This window comes from Pan troglodytes, chromosome 1 (assembly GCF_028858775.2).
Source record: "Pan troglodytes isolate AG18354 chromosome 1, NHGRI_mPanTro3-v2.0_pri, whole genome shotgun sequence".
NCBI lineage: Eukaryota > Metazoa > Chordata > Mammalia > Primates > Hominidae > Pan > Pan troglodytes.
In genome coordinates, this window is record NC_072398.2 from 44,966,121 (window position 1) to 44,983,287 (window position 17,167).

Consider the following 17,167-nt stretch of genomic DNA (forward strand, 5'->3'; position numbering starts at 1 on the left):
TCATGCTCTGTCACCCATGCTGGAGAACAGTGGTGCAATCACAGCTGACTGCAGCATCAGCCTCCCAGGCTCAAGTGATCCTCCTGCCTCAGCCTCCTGAGTAGCTGGGACTACAGGTGTGAACCACCACACCTGGCTAATTTTATTTAAAGATGAGGTTTCACTATGTTGCCCAGGCTGGTCTCAAACTCCTGAGCTCAAGGGATCCTCCTGCCTCAGCCTCCCAAAGTGTTGGCATTACAGGCGTGTGTCACTATACCAGGCAGAAATTGTATATTTTAAATGCCCTGGGAGATGTCCTGTTTAAAGGAATAGACTAGGGTGCTTGCTTTAGTCAAGTCAGGAACCTTTCTGTGTGATGAATACTTTGATTTCTAGCACCTCTGAATTTCTATTGAGTTTATCGGCCGTGGGATCTACAGGCACTTTCTCCAGGTCCACGTGGCCAGTCCTCCAGTCACATTCCTACATCTTCAGCCACTGAGTGCTCACCACAGTCACATACATAGCCATACACAGTCAGGTCGCACGTGCAGGCTCAGCTATACACAGATAACACACACACATACGCATACACACAGCACCCCTGGGGTCACACACAAAGGCAGGCCACACACTGACACCCAGCCACTCATGAGAGCTACACATACACACACAGTCTCCTGGCTGCCTGCGGGGGGGCCTGCTCACGGGATCACGTAGCTCTGGCGGGCATCCTGACGCCGGGTCCTCATCAGGGCCTTGTACTCTCCCACGCGCAGCCGCTTGCCCTCCACAATGCAGGTGCGCTTGGGCCGCGGCTTGTACTTGTAGTCAGGATACTTCTCCAGGTGCTGCCGGCTCAGCCGCGCCTGTTCCTCATAGTAGGGCTGCTTCTCCTGGTTGGTCATGGACTTCCAGCGAGATCCTGACCCAAACCCCCAGGGGCAGGCAGTCAGTGCTGGGCTCTGCTGACCACCCCCAGCCCCATGCAGGACCTGAGAAGACCTTGATCCCCAGGTGGGTCCATAAGATAATATATGTGCAAGCACTTAGCAAGGGCCTGGCCCGATATGGGTGCTCCTTGGATATTGGGCAAATGAATGAAGTTGGCCTGTATAGGGATATCTAACTGCCAGCTTAAGACTCAGTACCCACCCATGTTCCTAACAATCCAGCAACTTCCTCGAGCCTCTGGCCTGCCTGATTTGCATAAACAAAAGAGCAGCCACCTCAGACCTTCAACAACCCAGACAGGCTCCCTGCTCAGGACAAAATACCTGATGTCTCAGTTGACAAGAGTCCTGCGCTGACACTGGAGGAGCCTCAGTCTTGAAAACAACTGCCCCCTCGAGCCCCATCTGCCCTGCCCAACATCCCTCCGTGGCCACCAATCAGGATACGTAATTTTAAAAAATCTTTCTAGTGACAGCCCAGGAACACTAGTCTCTCCTGTTTTCTGCCAGAGCAAGGGTCTGGACAAACAGTGGAACAGGTTAGGTTTAGATCAGGAGTACTAAAGAATGTAAACACACACACACGCACACTCCTTGAGTTCTTGAGGACAGGTGCTACCGAACCCTTCAGTGGTATAAGACCCCAGGACCCAGCTGCCCTCACATCCCCAGCAACTCCTGCACCCCCGTCATCAGATTCCACTGGAGTCCAACACAGTATGGAATATCACCAAGCAAGCCCCGAATAGACCCAGCTGGCTCCTGCAACCAGGTCATACTGAACCATGGCCCCAGCCACTGGCCCTTACCAAGGATCTTGCTGATGCTGGAGTTGTGCATGTCTGGGAAGGCTTGCAGGATCTTCCTCCGCTCATCCTTGGCCCACACCATGAAGGCGTTCATGGGCCTCTTGATGTGGCTGCTGTTTCGGGACTCGGGGAAGTGGCGGGAGCCTGGGAGACAGGAGTGAAGTCAGCCAGGCAGCCTGTCTGGGGTCAGGAGAGTGCCCCGGGGCCAGCAGAGAGATGTCCCCTACTTGACCAGCAGGAGGCACTGAGGAGGCTCCCACAGCAGCCAGCCGAGGAGGAGCAAGGCAGGAGCAGATGGGGCAGAAGAAACAGCAAATTATCAGCAGAGGCCCAGCCAGGGAACCAGAGACAGACACACAAGAAAATCACAGCGGTATGGCCTCAAGAGAGAGCAGAAACTCAGCAGTCACAAAACTTAGGAAAGCAGACTCAGAGACAGAGCCGACAGACATATAATGGGACAGCAGAGGCACACACACCTGGAAAGGACCCAACAGACCAAGGGAGGGAAGAGATCAGAGGCAGACACAGCCCTGGCCCTGGTGGAATACAGAGTTGGGCCCTCCTGCGCATCAGCCCTGCGCCTGAGCCCTCACCATCCATGTCGCAGCTCAGCATGGCTTCCTCCAGTGGGTGCACACAGCCGTCCTCCAGCCGCTCCTTGGCTGGGGATGAGTCCAGGCTGATGAGGTCCTAGGTTGACAGGGGCAACCTGACATCAGCCTCCTCTGCATCACCCCACTCCTCCCCATGCTCCTCTCTTGGTGGCCTCAGACTGTGTCTTCCACTCCTGGCCACCATCTGTTGCTGCCCCTAGGCTCAAGGGAGTGGGGGACCATACCTTACGGAAGGGGGTGTTGGGGGAGCCATCCAAGGCCCCACTGTGGCTGTGCAGCAGCTGCCGAGCATCCTGGATGGCTTTGGTGACAGCGTCCCCTTCACCAAGGAAGCCTGTGGGAGAGGGCAGAAGAGAGGGAAGAGAAGCGAGAGAAGCTGAGGGCATCAGCCCAGCATGAGCCCAAACTCCATCAGCTTCCCGCCATGCCACTCCCATGAGGCACCTGAGTTAGTGTTCCCTCCTGTTCTTCCACAGGGCGGCTGCATTGCATGTCCTCAGGGATATGCCACTTACACTGGCTAGTTATTGTGCATGTCAATAGACTAGAAATGACAATAGTACCCCCTGGAACTACGTGACTCTGGCCTGAATCCCTGATGCTTGGAATGCCCAGACAGATATGATGAGGGAGAGGAAGAAGGGGATCTTCTGCTAAGAGCAAGTCTAAGCCCTCGTTTGATAAAATCTGGGACCCAGGGAGAAGGGACCTGCTCAAGGTCGCATCATGCCGCCGGCTCTCCCCTAAGAGGGCTGAGGGACAAGTGCAGGCAGCAGGAGGCTTACCCAGAGGCAGGCTCGGGGGGCTGGACTGCAGGTCCCGCGTGGGGCCTCCATGGCTGGGGGGGCGGGGCGCACAGCTGCTCATCTTCAGGCTTGGGGAGCTGGAGGTGTTGGGCAGCTCGGGGGCCTTGGGCTTGGCTGTGAGGTTCAGGGGCTGGGAGGGCTCCTGAGGGAGACCCAGCAGGTCAGAGGATGACAGACACCAAAGGACACTCCCACAGCAGGACAGAGAGGAAGTGAGGTGAGCATACCCAGAACACACAAGGAGACAGACAGAAAAGCGGACGCAGAAGGAGCGGGTGAACAAGAACACAGGATGCCAGGGCTCACCAGTCCACACCCCGCAGTTCCCTAACACGGCAGCCGGCCGTCATAAGCTCGAGAGGGAGCCCCAGGCCAGTGGGTAGAGGGCGGTACCTGCAGGGGGTGGTGGGTGGCCATGGCCCCAGGCCTCTTCACCACTGGGGCAGGGGGGCTGTGCAGCAGCTGCAGCGGATACTCCACTATGGAAAAGGCGGCAAGGAGAAAAGTCCTGGATGAGCACAGAACAGCAGACACCCTGCTTGACGAGGTCCCAGCACCACAAGATGGGCAATGGCTCGGCACTGGACCAGCTTGGTTCCAACCACTGCCCTCCCCAGCCCCAAAGCACTGCTTGGAGGCTCCTATCCCCTCACTCCACACTGCCCCTGCACACCGACTGGCATCTTCACTGGGTTCCCGCCCTTCCCAACCCACTCTATTTAGAGTTTCCCAGATTCTAGAGTCCCATCCAATGGCACAATGAGAGAGGGTAAAACACCTATTCATCCAACAGCTACTTTTATTTTGTACCTACTGGGCACAGGGCACAAAAGCGGCTGCCTGTTGTGTAGAACGTCTCATATGTATCATCTGACAATAATACATGGTACGTGATATATAACAGGGGCTGAATACATCATCATCCCATTTTACAGAAAAAGAAATGAAAACCTTAGAAGTCAAATGGGGCTGGGTGTGGTGGCTCATGCCTAGCACTTTGGGAGGCTGAGGCAGAAAAGACTGCTTGAGGCCAAGAGTTCAAGACCAATCTGGCCAACATAGCAAGACCCCCATCTCTATTATTAAGAATTTAAGCCAGGCGTGGTGGCTCACACCTGTAATCCCAGCACTTTGGGAGGACAAGGTGGGTGGATCACAAGGTCAGGAGTTTGAGACCAGCCTGACCAGCATGACCAACATGGTGAAACCCCGTCTCCACTAAAAATACAAAAATTAGCCGGGTGCGGTGGCACGCGCCTGTAATACCAGATATTCAGGAGGCTGAGGCAGGAGAATCGCTTGAACCCAGGAGGCGGAGGTTGCAGTGAGTCGAGATTGCACCACTGCACTCCAGCCTGGGGGACAGAGCGAGACTCTGTTTCAAAAAAAAAAAAAAGAATTTAAAAGTTTCAAAACTAAAAAATTAAAAATAAGAAGAAAAATGGGTTGTCCACAGAGCTATGAAATGGCAGCATCAGGATTTGAACCCAGGGCCTCTAGACTCCACAGCCTTTCCTTCTTCTCGACATGGCACTCCTGCCTACCCTACCTCACTCCCAGGCCCAGCATCCAGGTGGAGAGATAGGCCACATGTAGAAATCATGAAGTGCATGGCAGGTGGTGATGAGGGCCACACAGGCAGAGCACCAGCAAACTCTGCTCCAGCTGGGGTAACTAGAGCAGGCTCCCTGTGGGAGCCGAGGTGTGCGCTAGTGCCTGCAGGATGGGCAGGATTTGGGCAAGTGGAGATGGAGTGGTGGGGTGTGTGAGGGTGAGCTGTGGGGAATGAGGCAGGCCATGGGGGCCAGGTTGGCTCCGAGGCCCATGAAGGCCAAGGTCAGGAGTATGGAGCCCATGCTGTGGGTACAGAGCACCATGTAAGGCTTGTGAGCTGGGGAGGGCCACTGTTTGCAGTCAGCTTTTGCAAGGGACCTTGCTTGCTTAGTTTCTGGAGCAAACTAAGTGGGAGGCAACCATGCCAGTCCCGGGCTCCCACAGCTTATTTACTGCCTTACCTGCCCAGAAAGCAGTTGGGGGTCCTATCCCTGACCAGATCACTGTCCCCTTGCCTCCACAGCTCTCCTCCACATTCATGGGGAGTTGCAATGGTTTGGAATTGCCCTGTCCTCCACCTTCAACCTTCTCCACTCCCCATTCCCCCAGCTAACTGGAAACTTCCACATTGGGCCTGTCTTAGTCTACTCAGGCTGTTGAAACAAAGTGCCATAAACTAGACAGCTTACAGACCTCAGAAATTCATTCCTCAGTTCTGAAGGGGAATTTGCTTCAGAATGAATTATACCTTGAGTCTTACCTGTAACTGATTTAGGTGAGATTTATTATTATTTTTGTCTGTTTTGCGACAGGGCCTCACTCTGTCTCTGTATGTCTCACTCTGTCTCCCAGGAGGGTGTGCAGTGGTACAAACACAGCTCACTACAGCCTTGTCCTCCTGGGCTCATGCAATCCTCCTGCCTCAGCCTCCCAAGTAGCTGGGACCACAGGCACAGGCCACCATGCCAGGCTATTTTTTTTTTTTTTTGTAGAGACAGGGTCTCACTTTGTTGCCCAGGCTGGTCTTGAACTCCTGGCCTCAAGCAATCCTCCTGCCTTAGCCTCCCAAAGTGCTGGGATCACAGACATGAGCCACGGTGCCTGGCCTAGGTGAGATTAGATGAGGCTGTGGACTTGAAACTTTTGAACTGATGCTGGAACAAGTTAAGATTTGGGAGCCTATTGGGATGGAATGAATATATTTTGCATATGACAAGAAAATGAACTGGGGAGAGTCTGGGGCAGAATGCTACGGTCTGAATGTTTGTGCCTCCCCCACCCCAATTCCTATGTTGAAATCTAATTCCCAATGTGATACAATTAGGAGGTGGGACCTTTGGGAGGTGCCTGGGTCATGAGGGTGGAGCCCTCAGGAATGAGATTAGAGGCCTGAGGGAGCCCGTTTACCCCTTTCACCACCTGAGGACACAGTGAGAGACGCCATCTGTGAACCAGAAAGTCAGCCCTCACCAGACACCAAATACGCTGGCTTTATGATCTTGGAATTCACAGCCCCCAGAACTGTATGTGAGGAATAAACATCTGTTGTTTATGAGCCACCCGGTCCATGGTGTCTTTCTACAGCCCCTGAATGGATGAAGATGGGGCCTGGCTTTCTCAGTCCTTTGTGTTTCCCCTTCACACCACCCTACAGTGCCCGGCACAAACCAGGCAGGAGCAGAGAGCCGGTGGGGCTGAGCACTCTACCCAAGCCCACGGCCTATAGGCCTCAGGGAATTTCCTCTTCTCTCTCTTTCTCGCCTGTGGAACAGGGAGGATGAACTAGCACGTGTTGCCTTTAAAGCTGTCCACACCCCTGGGGTAATTATGGGCAGCATCTCTGCCCTGTCCCCATAACTCTCTGTCACTGCCCTAGTTCAGGTATCATCCCCTGCTGCTAGAATCACCTAGCAGGTCCTGCTTCTGGCCAGTCTCCCCTCCACTCCCCACCCCTCAAAGCCAGAACGACACACTCACTTCTCAAATGTTCACATGCACCCCACAGCCTACAAAATAAATCCCAGACTCCATGCTCCCTCCCCAACTGCCCAGTACCGTCAGGTCCCACACCCTTGTCTGACACATGGCCAGTCTGCTGAATTTCAGTGATGGGGTAGAAGGCCAGAGTGACATGGTGTAGGCAGGGACAAGAGTGTGAAGGTAGGAATCGTGGCTGTTAGAATTTGGGAGATGTTGGCTCACGCCTGTAATCCCAGCACTTTGGGAGGCTGAGGCGGGAGGATCACTTGCGGTCAGGAGACCAGCCTGGGCAACGCGGCGAAACTTCGTCTCTACTAAAAATACAAAAATTAGCCAGGTATGGTGGTGTGCACCTGTAATTCCAGCTACTCAGGAGGCGGAGGCAGGAGAATCGCTTGAACATGGGAGGTGGAGGCTGCAGCAGTGAGCTGAGATTATACCACTGCACTCCAGAGCCCAGGTGACAGAACAAGTAAGACTCTGTCTCAAAACACAAAACACAAACAAACAAAAAAAGAATTTGGGAGATTTATAAACCCCAGTTAATATTCCAGATTTTTTTTTTTTTCTTTGAAATGGAGTCTCGCTCTGTCACCTAGGCTGGAGTGCAGTGGCATGATCTCAGCTCACTGCAACCTCCGCCTCCCAGGTTCAAGCGATTCTCCTGCCTCAGTCTTCTGAGTAGCTGGGACTACAGGCATGCACCACCACACCCAGCTAATTTTTGTATCTTTAGTAAAGATGGGGTTTCACCATGTTGGCCAGGCTGGCCTCGAATTCCTGACCTCAAGTGATCCACCCACTTCGGCCTCCCAAAGTGCTGGGATTACATGCGTGAGCCACCACACCTGGCAATATTCCAGATATTAATACTCTGACACAGTAAATGTACTAGAGTTGGAGAGACTAGACCTGGATTGCTACATCATTTTACATCTGGAAAGGGCTTTATGGTTTTTCATTCTCCCAGTGAAGTTCAGCAAAATTCAGCAAGATTCAGAAAAAGAGGATGATTCTTCTACCAGACAGATCCAAAACTGAGGCCCAGAAAGTCCACATAGCAAATTAATGGATGAGAGTGGCTCCAGGGCGCTTTCCCTGACCTCAGGACAGGCTGGCCGCAGTGGTGGAACCTCCCTTCTCACACTCACCTGGTTTGCAGGGAATGGGCTGAATGGGTAAGGCCAGCTGGGAGTCAGGGGTGACAGGCAGAGGTTGGTGGCTTGGGGGGAAGGCTGGGATCATGACATAAGGCATGTTAACCTGCTGAAGGCAAAGAAACCCTGTGTGAGTCCCCAGGGACCCAAAGAGCTACCCAGCTATGGTCAGCCCATGGCACAGAGAATGGACCCATGGACAAGAGGCACAGGGGATAAAGCAGGGACAGTTTTCCAAAGGATCCCTCTGACCCTAGGCCAACTCTGTGGGCCCCTGTCTACCTGCCCTCAGGTCTCAGCTGGGGAGGAAGACATGCCGGGCTCCTCCCTTTAATCAGGGAAGGAAGACAGGTTGGGGGCTAGAATAGAAATAACCCTCCTCAGGTCAGGCCTGAGTGATTCTGCTCTGGCGCTTTAACTTGGTGCACATCCCCTGTCCCCAGCACCCTCCAGGCCGGTGTCAACTCCCTCAACTGCCTCCTGTGCCTCTCCGGGTCTCCCTTCCGGTTACCTGGATCTGCTGCTGAAGGAGGTTGATCTTATGCTGCTGCTGAATCAGCTGCTGCTGCTGCTTTGCAATCTGGGAGAGGGAAAGAGTAGGCAGAGGGGGTCACGGACATTAGCCCTGGTGCCCAGTCTGCCCAGCCCTAACCACACCCTGCTTTCTACAGTGGGGCAAGCCGTGGAGTGGGGTGGCAGCAGGGAGCAAAGCAGTCAGCCCTCAGAATTGGTTCTCCTTTTGCAGGAAGCTCATCCCTCCCTCCAGGACCAGGAGGCTGGGCAGGAAGCTGCAAGCTGCTCTTCCTGCAGAGTCCCTTTCATACCCTCCCACCCCTAACCCTGTACAAGGGCTCATGAATCAGTCCAGGTGGGAATCCTACAGCCCCTGGCCACAGACCCTGCCCAGCCTGCCCCCAGGCCCCAGCTTGCACTGGTGAGGCCTGCCCCTAAGGCAGCCTTCTCTAGGTCCTGACACACTCCTTTTCCTGGAAAGAAAGCTACACCCACCGAACAGGACCTACCTGCTCCTGCTGCTGCCGGGCAAGCTCCATCTGCTGCTGCTGCTTCTCAAACAGCATGGCAGCCATGTTCTTCTGCTCCGAGTGGGCTGTCAGGAGCTGGTCCCGCAGGGTGGACAGCTGGTGAATCATGACCAGAAGCTGGAGCTCCTTCTCTGCTAGGCTCTCTTGGGTCCCTGCTCCACAGTGAAACAGACCCCATTGAGACTTTTTACTTGTTCATCTATACATCCATCCATCTATCCACCCATCCATCAGAAACGTATTGAGCAATTGCTATGTCCCAGGACCATTAGGGGCTGAGCCACAGAGATGATGACACAAGATGCTTGCCTTGAAGGGGGCTCTTCATGTTGCTACCTGGCAACTACTAGCCTAGAAGTTCTCCCCTATTAGCCACGAATTCCAGGCCCCCTGAAAATGCTGACAGTGGGACATCTCAGCCCCAGAGCCCCAGGCCTCTTCAATGTCCTCGAGTGCTCAGCGCCACACAGGGTCAGGGTGGACAACCATCCCATCGGAGGGATCCAGTGGGACACACTCAGGCTTTGAAGCAAGACAGGTCTGGGGTCAAATTCCCATTTCAACCCATCCTGTCTGTGAGCTGTTAGGCAAGTTACCAATTTCTCTGCACTTTAGGGTTTTCAAAATCTTGGTAAGTGGGCATAATAATAATCACCTCAGAGGGTTACTATGAGGGATAAATGAGCTAATAGAGGCCAGGTGTGGTGGCTCACGCCTGTAATCCCAGCATTTTGGGAGGCCGAGACAGGTGGATCACTTGAGGTCAGGAGTTCGAGACCAGCCTGAACAACATGGTAAAACCCCATCTCTACAAAAATGCAAAAATTAGCCGGGTATGGTGGCGCATACCTGTAATCCCAACTACTCGGGAGACTGAGACAGGAGAATCGCTTGAACCCAGGAGGTGAACTTTGCAGTGAGCCGAAATCACACCACTACGCTCCAGCCTGGGCAACAGAGCGAGCTGTCTCTCAAAAAAAAAAAAAAAAAAAAAAAAAAAAAGAAGCGCTAATATATGCAAAGCTCTTAGTCCAGGATCTGGCACATGGTCCTCAACCAATAAATGTTAGTGCCCCCCTGACCTCCAGTTTAGCTCCTGTCTGATGCAGCAGTTTATTCCTGAGTGCCTGGCCATAGACCTTTTTTTTTTTTTTTTTTTTTTGTTAAAAAAAAAAACAACAACATCGGAATCACTCATGGATCCTTTGAGAAGTATAGAGGCCCAGGCCCCTACCATACCCTGGGGTTCCCATTCGATAGGTGGGGGTGGAGCCTGGGCATCTGCATGATTTTAAAGTTCCCTCTGTGGGTGTGATCAATGACAATGCAAAAATGATCATTCTGGCTGGGTGCAGTGGGTGGCTCATGCCTGCAATCCTAGCAATTTGAGATGCCAAGGTGGGAGGACTGTTTAGGCCCAGGGGTTCGAGACCAGCCTGGGCAACATAGTAAGACGTCATCTCTACAAAAAAAATATAAAAATTAGCCTGGCTTGGTGGCAGGTGCCTGTGTTCCCAACTACTCAGGAGGCTGAGATAGGAGGATCATGCAGGAGGTTGAGGCTGCAGTGAGCCAAGATTGTGCCACTGCACTCCAGCCTGGGCGACACAGGGAGACTGTATCTCAAAAAAAAAAAAAAAAAAAAAAAAATCACTCTAAGGAACCCAAGCAGCAGCCCATTAGTAACTACTTTTCACTCACTTAGTGAGGTCCAACTGACCTAGAATTAATTAGAGTGAAAGGGAACTTTCTGCTCATTTTGCGGTTAGACTCGGGAAGTGGCAATGACATGCCTGAAGTCACAAGGGTGCCTGGTGAGAGCCCAGATTCAGAGTCATGGGATTTGATTCCTACCAGGCCTCTCCTGCATGGGATGAGTGAGACCTAATGCTTGGGGCCTCCAGGCGAGGGATGGTGATGACCCCTAAGGCCAGGCAGGAGCCAGATGGCACAGGATAGGTATGTACCAAGAACTGCCCTACAGAGCCAGGCTGCGTGGCCAGACCAGGAGAAGAGAGATGGGGTTCAAACATCTCCCCCACCCCCAACAGGCCTTCACCTTTGACATCTTTGGCTTCCATAGAGTTCCTTCCTAGAAACCTCTCCTTCCAGTCACTGGACAACAGCTTCTCTATGGCTGGCACCACTGGAAGACAGCAAAGGGGTGAGGAATAACCGTCTTAACACCTCCCTGCCTCAGGCCTCTGCTTCTAACTAGGGCAGACATCCTACCTTCTTTCAAATTTCGGTTGAAGTCCAGCTTCTCCTGGCTTCCAGAGGCAGCCTCCGACGCTCCTGGTCTCTTGGGTTCTGGGGACCCATTACCCTCTGGAGAGCTACAGTCCTGCAAGACATACTGAATTGTCACCATAACCCCCAAGAGAAGGGGACAGGCTGCAGGGAGGGCTGGGCACCCCAAAGATGTGTACCCTGAGGGATCCCAGCCCTATCCAAGTCCTACTTCTCCACTCAGTAGGCCCCTTTGGCCTCCACCTGCCCAAGCTTTGTTTAGGAAAAGAACAGAAGATTTCAAAACAAAAGACCTGGGTTTCAGTCCAGGCTCAGTGACTCACACGATGCTTGATCCCACACAAGTCCCTGAAATGCTCTGAACCTGACTTCCCTCTTTTGAAAATGGAAATATTAATACCTCCTCTGTCACAGGATTGTTGCTGGGATCAAGGGAGTTAATGCATGTGAATGAGATTTGCCATTACAATCAGGGGCCAAAAGTCAGCTATTAGTTATCACTCCCTTGAACACACCCACTACACCAGCTGGGCTACATAGGGGAGCAGGTAGGGTCTGGCAAAAGTTACTCACACTCCCCACTGCCTGCCTCACTCCTCTTCTCATCAAAGTCCTCCCCATCCTTTAAGGCCTAGCTTGAGGCTCTACTTCTCCAGGAAGCCTTCCTTGATCACCAGTGCCCCCACCCCCCACCTCCTTCCTCCAGGCTGGATTCTTTCTTAGAGCCCATAACTCTCCTCATTTTCACTTATTTGGATTTTAATTATATATCACCTTTTTACATCTCCTATGTGAAATCAGAATTTTTAGGAGCTGCAAGAATCCTTATGAATCATGCAGCTCAATTCTCTTGTTTTTTTAAGGGTGAAGAACCGTATCATCTTTTACAGTGACCTAATTCTTGCTTGTGTAATCAGGTTGATTTTCCCAAATCATCTGAAAAATCTGGTAGATTACTTTAAAGCCAAACTTTAGCATGTGTGTCCCATCTCCCCATCTAGTCCTCAGAAGCAAGGACTGGGTCACACATAGGTGAACAGTCACTATCAAGCGAGTAAGTACAGGCATGAGTCCAGGTCCTGCTCTGATAGGCGACCCTGCTTCCAGCCTCAGACTGAACTTGGCAGTGCCTCCCTGCTTCCCTACATGGCGTCTTACCCCTAGGATCACCACTTCTGCCTGTATCTGCTGCCATCTAGGGGAGTGGGCCTGCCCAGCCGAGCAGAGAGCCCAGGTACAGCGCATGGGTGTGAGGATGGAGGCAGGGCGGGGACACTGACCCAGGAGCCCCTGAAATTCCCCTGGGCTGGAGCTTGGGGGTCAGCACTATCCTGGGAGGCCCGGGCTGGGTCTCCAGGCTGAGGTTCAGCGGCAGTGGCTGAGCCCTGGGGGGCCTCGTGGCAAGGCTCTTTCTTCTCCTCTGACTTGATGGTGCAGTTCACCATGGTGCCAACGCCATCCAGGGCCAGCTGGGCAGAGATGGGGCTCCTCATGGACATCCTGGGGGAGGGACAGAGTGAGCTGAGGTGAGTCCCCAGTCGTAAACTTCTGCCCAGAGGCAGTGACCCTACCGTTTGCTCCCCTGACCCCACCCAAGTGCCTCCTGGTGCCTGTCACATGGGCACACTCACAGAAAGGGCAAGCTTACTTGTGAACCCACAGAAAAATCAGCAAAGCCTCTTATATCCCTCATGCTTTTTTGTTTTGTTTTTTGCTTTTTAAACAAAAAGTTCTAGAGAAGAGTGGGCCTACCCTTGCGCAGCTGCTGCCTGTGTAATGCTTGGGACTACGGGACTAGTGGACTGACGGCCCAACTAACGAGGCCAGATACTGACTGGCTGTTTCTGAGCCCAACAGAGTTGGAGAGCGACAGCGAGAGAGAGAAAGAGTGTGTGTGTGTGTGTGTGCACGCATGTGTGCATGTGTCTGTGCATGTTTGTATGTATACAAATGCATTTTTTTTTTTTTTTTGAGACAGAGTCTCACTCTGTCACCCAGGCTGGAGTGCAGGGGCACGATCTCGGCTCACTGCAACCTCCGCCTCCCAGGTTCAAGTGATTCTCCTGCCTCAGCCTCCTGAGTAGCTGGAATTACAGCCACATGCCACCACCCCCAACTAATATTTGTATTTTTAGGAGATATGGGGTTTTGCCATGTTGGCCAAGCTGGTCTCCAACTTCTGACCTCAGGTGATCTGCCCGCCCCAGCCTCCCAAAGTGCTGGAATTACAGGCGTAAGCCACCACGCCCAGCCTACACAAACGCATTTTTATAATTAGTTACCAATACTTAAAAATCAAGAGATAACACATAAAAATCTAGATTTGAACTTCTAGCTCAAATGTTGTTGTGGCAAAAATTGGCTGGAATTGAGTAATGGGTATTTCTTATGGACAGGCCAATCTACTTTAGCCTCTACACTCCTACTACTCCTCAAAAAGGAAACCAAGTATTAACTATATAAGACATATATTCTTCTATATATAAGACATATAGTCTTCTTCTTACAGTGGAGATAAGGTAAAAGTAAATGATTTCTTACTTCATGCCTCTATCAAACGGGGGGAAATAGCCAGGTATGGTAGTTCATGCCTGTAATCCCAGTTACTCAAGAGGCTGAGGAAGGCACATCACTTGAGGTCAGGTGTTTGAGGCCAGTCTGGACAACCTAGTGAGACTCCCATCTCTTTAAAAAAATAAAGGGCGGGGGTGGGGGGAATAACAGACTGAGATGATTGGCTTTACGAAAAATATTTTCCGGTATCTAGCTAGAATCTCTCAGAGTCTGGCCACCATAGGCATCTGAGTTTGCAGTTCCTAGTTTAAGCAGCTGGTATACCTGGCAGACCCTCTTGAGACTCTGCACCTGCTGTTCCTTTCCTGTCACATCACTGCCTGGGACATCTGAGGAGCTGAGCAATCGCAGCATCTCAGGGAGTGGTTTCCAGGGGTCATGCCAGGCTTGGGCAGAGCAGCAGATGCCTATCCTCCAAAGTCACAGAGATGCGCTCTGGATTCTAGTGGGAACACAGCAGGTTCCAGCTATGCATGGGTCCTGCCTCAGCTACTGACTAGCCCAGTGACCTAGGGCAAGTTGCTTAGCTGCTCTGTACTTCAAGTTTCCTCACCTGTAAAATGAGCATGGTAAGAGTCCCTACCCTATAGGATGGCCGTGAGGACTAGGAGTTGATATTTATATAGTACTTAGAATAGTTTGTGGCACCAGTAAGCACCGATCTGGTGTTTTGTTGTTTCCTTGTTTATCACATTTCCAAATAACATCACATGATCTGGTGTTTGTTAAACCACTACTAGTTGGAATGCAGTATAAGGACCAGCAGCTTCAGCATGCCTTGGGGGCTTGTTTGAGAGGCAAAGTCATAAGTCCCACCCACAAATCAGAATCTCTGGGAGTTAGGCCAGGGATCAGGTTTAACAAGACCTCCAGGTGATTTTGATATGCACTAGTTAGAAAAGCACTGTTAAATATATTTTTTTGATTTTTTTTTTTTTTGCATGGGGATTAGATGTTTAGGGGAAGTATGTAAGGCTAAAATCAGATATAGTAAAAATATCCCTACAGTAAAAAAAATTCCTTAAACATCCCAGGTGCAGTATGGTATTTAAATACTGCATCAGCTCTGTATGGATGCATTTGGATAGACTGCATCAACTCTGTAAAATGTTTGTTATGTATTATGAAACACGCATTGTATATAATAGAGTACATGTAGAGTATTTTAAATAAGCATTATAATTGAATAAAATATATACAATCAGCCCTCTGTATTTGTAGGTTCCACATCCATGGATTCAACCAACCTCAGATCAAAAATATTTAAAAAATAAATTTCATCCGTACTGAACAAGTAGACTTGTCATTATTGCCTAGACAATACAGTGCAAAAACTATTTATATATGATTAACATTATATTAGGTATTATAAGTAATCTAGAGGCACAGGGGCTCATGCCTGTAATCTCAACACTTTGAGAGGCTAAGGCAGGAGGATTGCTTGAGGCCAGGAGTATTGTATTTTTTTTGTAGAGACAGGGTCTTGCTATGTTGCCCATTAGCCTGAGCAACACAGCAAGACCTTGTCTCTACAAAAGAATACAAAAATTAGCTGGGCATGGTGGCATGCGCCTATAGTCCTAGCTACTCAGGAGGCTGAGGCTGGAGGATTCACTTGAAGCCAGCAGTTTGAAGCTGCCAAGATTAAGCCACTGCACTCCACTCTGTCAAGGTGACAGAGCAAGGCCCTATCTCAGAAATGATAACAACTGGCCAGACGCGGTGGCTCACGCCTGTAATTCCAGCACTTTGGGAGGCCGAGGCGGGTGGAGCACCTGAAGCCGGGAGTTCGAGACCAGCCTGACCAACATGGAGACACCCCGTCTCTACTAAAAATACAAAATTAGCCGGGTGTGGTGGTGCATGCCTGTAGTCCCAGCTACTCAGGAGGCTGAGGCAGGAGAATCTCTTGAACCTGGGCGGTGGAGGTTGTGGTGAGCCGAGATGGTGCCATTGCACTCCAGCCTGGGCAACAAGAGCAAAACTCCGTCTCAAAAAAAATAATAATAATGATAATAATAATAACAATAAATAAAAAACAAGGTATACGGGAGGATGTGCATAGGTTATATGCAAATACTATGCCATTCTATATCAGGGACTTGAACATCAGCACATTTTGGTATCTTTGGAGGTCCTGGAACCAACCGTCTCAGATACAGCGGGATGACTATATACAGTCCTACATCAATTAATAGCATAAACATGTTCTGAGAAATGCATCGCCAGGCAATTTCTTTGTTATTCAAACCTCATAAAGTATATTTACACAAACTTAGATGGTACAGCCTACTACACACCAGGCTGTATGGTATAGCCTATTTCTCCTAGGCTACAAACCTGTACAGCGTGTTATTGTACTGAATACCGTAGGTAATTGTAATGCAATGGTTAAGTATTTGGGTATCCAAACATCCAAATATAGAAAAGCTACAGCAAAAATACAGTAGTAGAATCTTGCAGGACCACCGTCCTATATGTGTTCGGTCATTGACGGAGACGTTGGTAGGCAAGCAGTACATGAGTGCATGTGTATTTGATTTGATTCCACCTTGCTGATCAGACCAGGCTCTCCTGCTCACCCACTTTCAAAGTGTAGGGTTCCCCAGAGGCTGAGTCCCAAGACAGGGCACTGCAGAGAAGGGCCTCCATGACCATAAGAACAAAGGCCCCATCCCACCTAGATGCAGAGAAGAGAAGAGACCCCAGGCCAGCTCACCCTGGGGTCCCCTCCTACAGCCCAGGGGCTTGGAGAGCGTCCAGAAAGCAGGCGGCTCAGCCCATCCGGGCACCGGGAGGGGCTCAGAGCCAGGCCGAGAGCAGGGGGGCGAGAAGTGGGAGTGGGTGCAGTTGGGGAGGGGGTTTTATCCTGAAGCCGAAGGCAGCAATTACATAACAAACAAACCCTGGGCTCAAGCTGTGAATTAATCAAACCGCTGAAAATAAAACCTTCCTCTCAGGAACTTCAGACAAAAGAAATGAAAACAACCAGGCTGGCTGGAAAATAAAAGGCAGCAGCACTGAATGGGGGACAAAAGGAAGCCAGACAATAGGGTGTTGGACAAAAGCAATAAAGCCAAAGGAAGTGTGACAGGCGCACAATGCGGGCCTGTGGGCCTCTGATCCGTCGGCTCAGCGCCACCTCACTCACACCCACTGCGGGCGCAGGCCGGCCACCGGGTCCCTCCTCACTCCGGACTTGGGTCCTAAGGGTCTCTCCTTCATTCTGTCCCAACTTCAGGGGCTTCCAGCTCCCACCTCAAAGCCTTCCTGCTGCAGCCCAGAAATCCCAGCAGCAGCCACAGCCTCCAGGAGCATGGTCAGATGAACAGGACACAAAAGTCCAAGGTCTCCCCAGTTGGGGATGGTGAACGACCATCCATCTCTGGAGCTGATGGTGGAGGCAGAGGAGGCCATCATCTGTCCTAATTAACCCTAGGAC

General features: G+C 51.3%; 1 protein-coding gene across 5 annotated transcripts in view; it reads right to left on the bottom strand.

The window, feature by feature from the left end:
- The window catches only part of SOX13 (SRY-box transcription factor 13), a 55,492-nt gene that overhangs the window by 2,110 nt on the left and 36,215 nt on the right, over nt 1–17,167 (bottom strand). Inside the window, exons 2-13 of one of the 5 annotated variants that reach the window (XM_016936606.4) lie at nt 12,432–12,651; nt 11,134–11,245; nt 10,961–11,047; nt 8,881–9,053; nt 8,370–8,438; nt 7,853–7,967; nt 3,561–3,646; nt 3,147–3,309; nt 2,586–2,695; nt 2,341–2,437; nt 1,745–1,888; nt 651–907 (exon numbers count right to left, since the gene is read on the bottom strand). In XM_016936606.4, coding sequence (XP_016792095.1) covers nt 687–907; nt 1,745–1,888; nt 2,341–2,437; nt 2,586–2,695; nt 3,147–3,309; nt 3,561–3,646; nt 7,853–7,967; nt 8,370–8,438; nt 8,881–9,053; nt 10,961–11,047; nt 11,134–11,245; nt 12,432–12,650 — 1,596 coding nt within the window. In that variant the 5' untranslated portion in view covers nt 12,651 and the 3' untranslated portion in view covers nt 651–686. The other 4 variants (XM_016936570.4, XM_016936558.4, XM_016936587.3 and 1 more) reach the window with 4 other exon arrangements.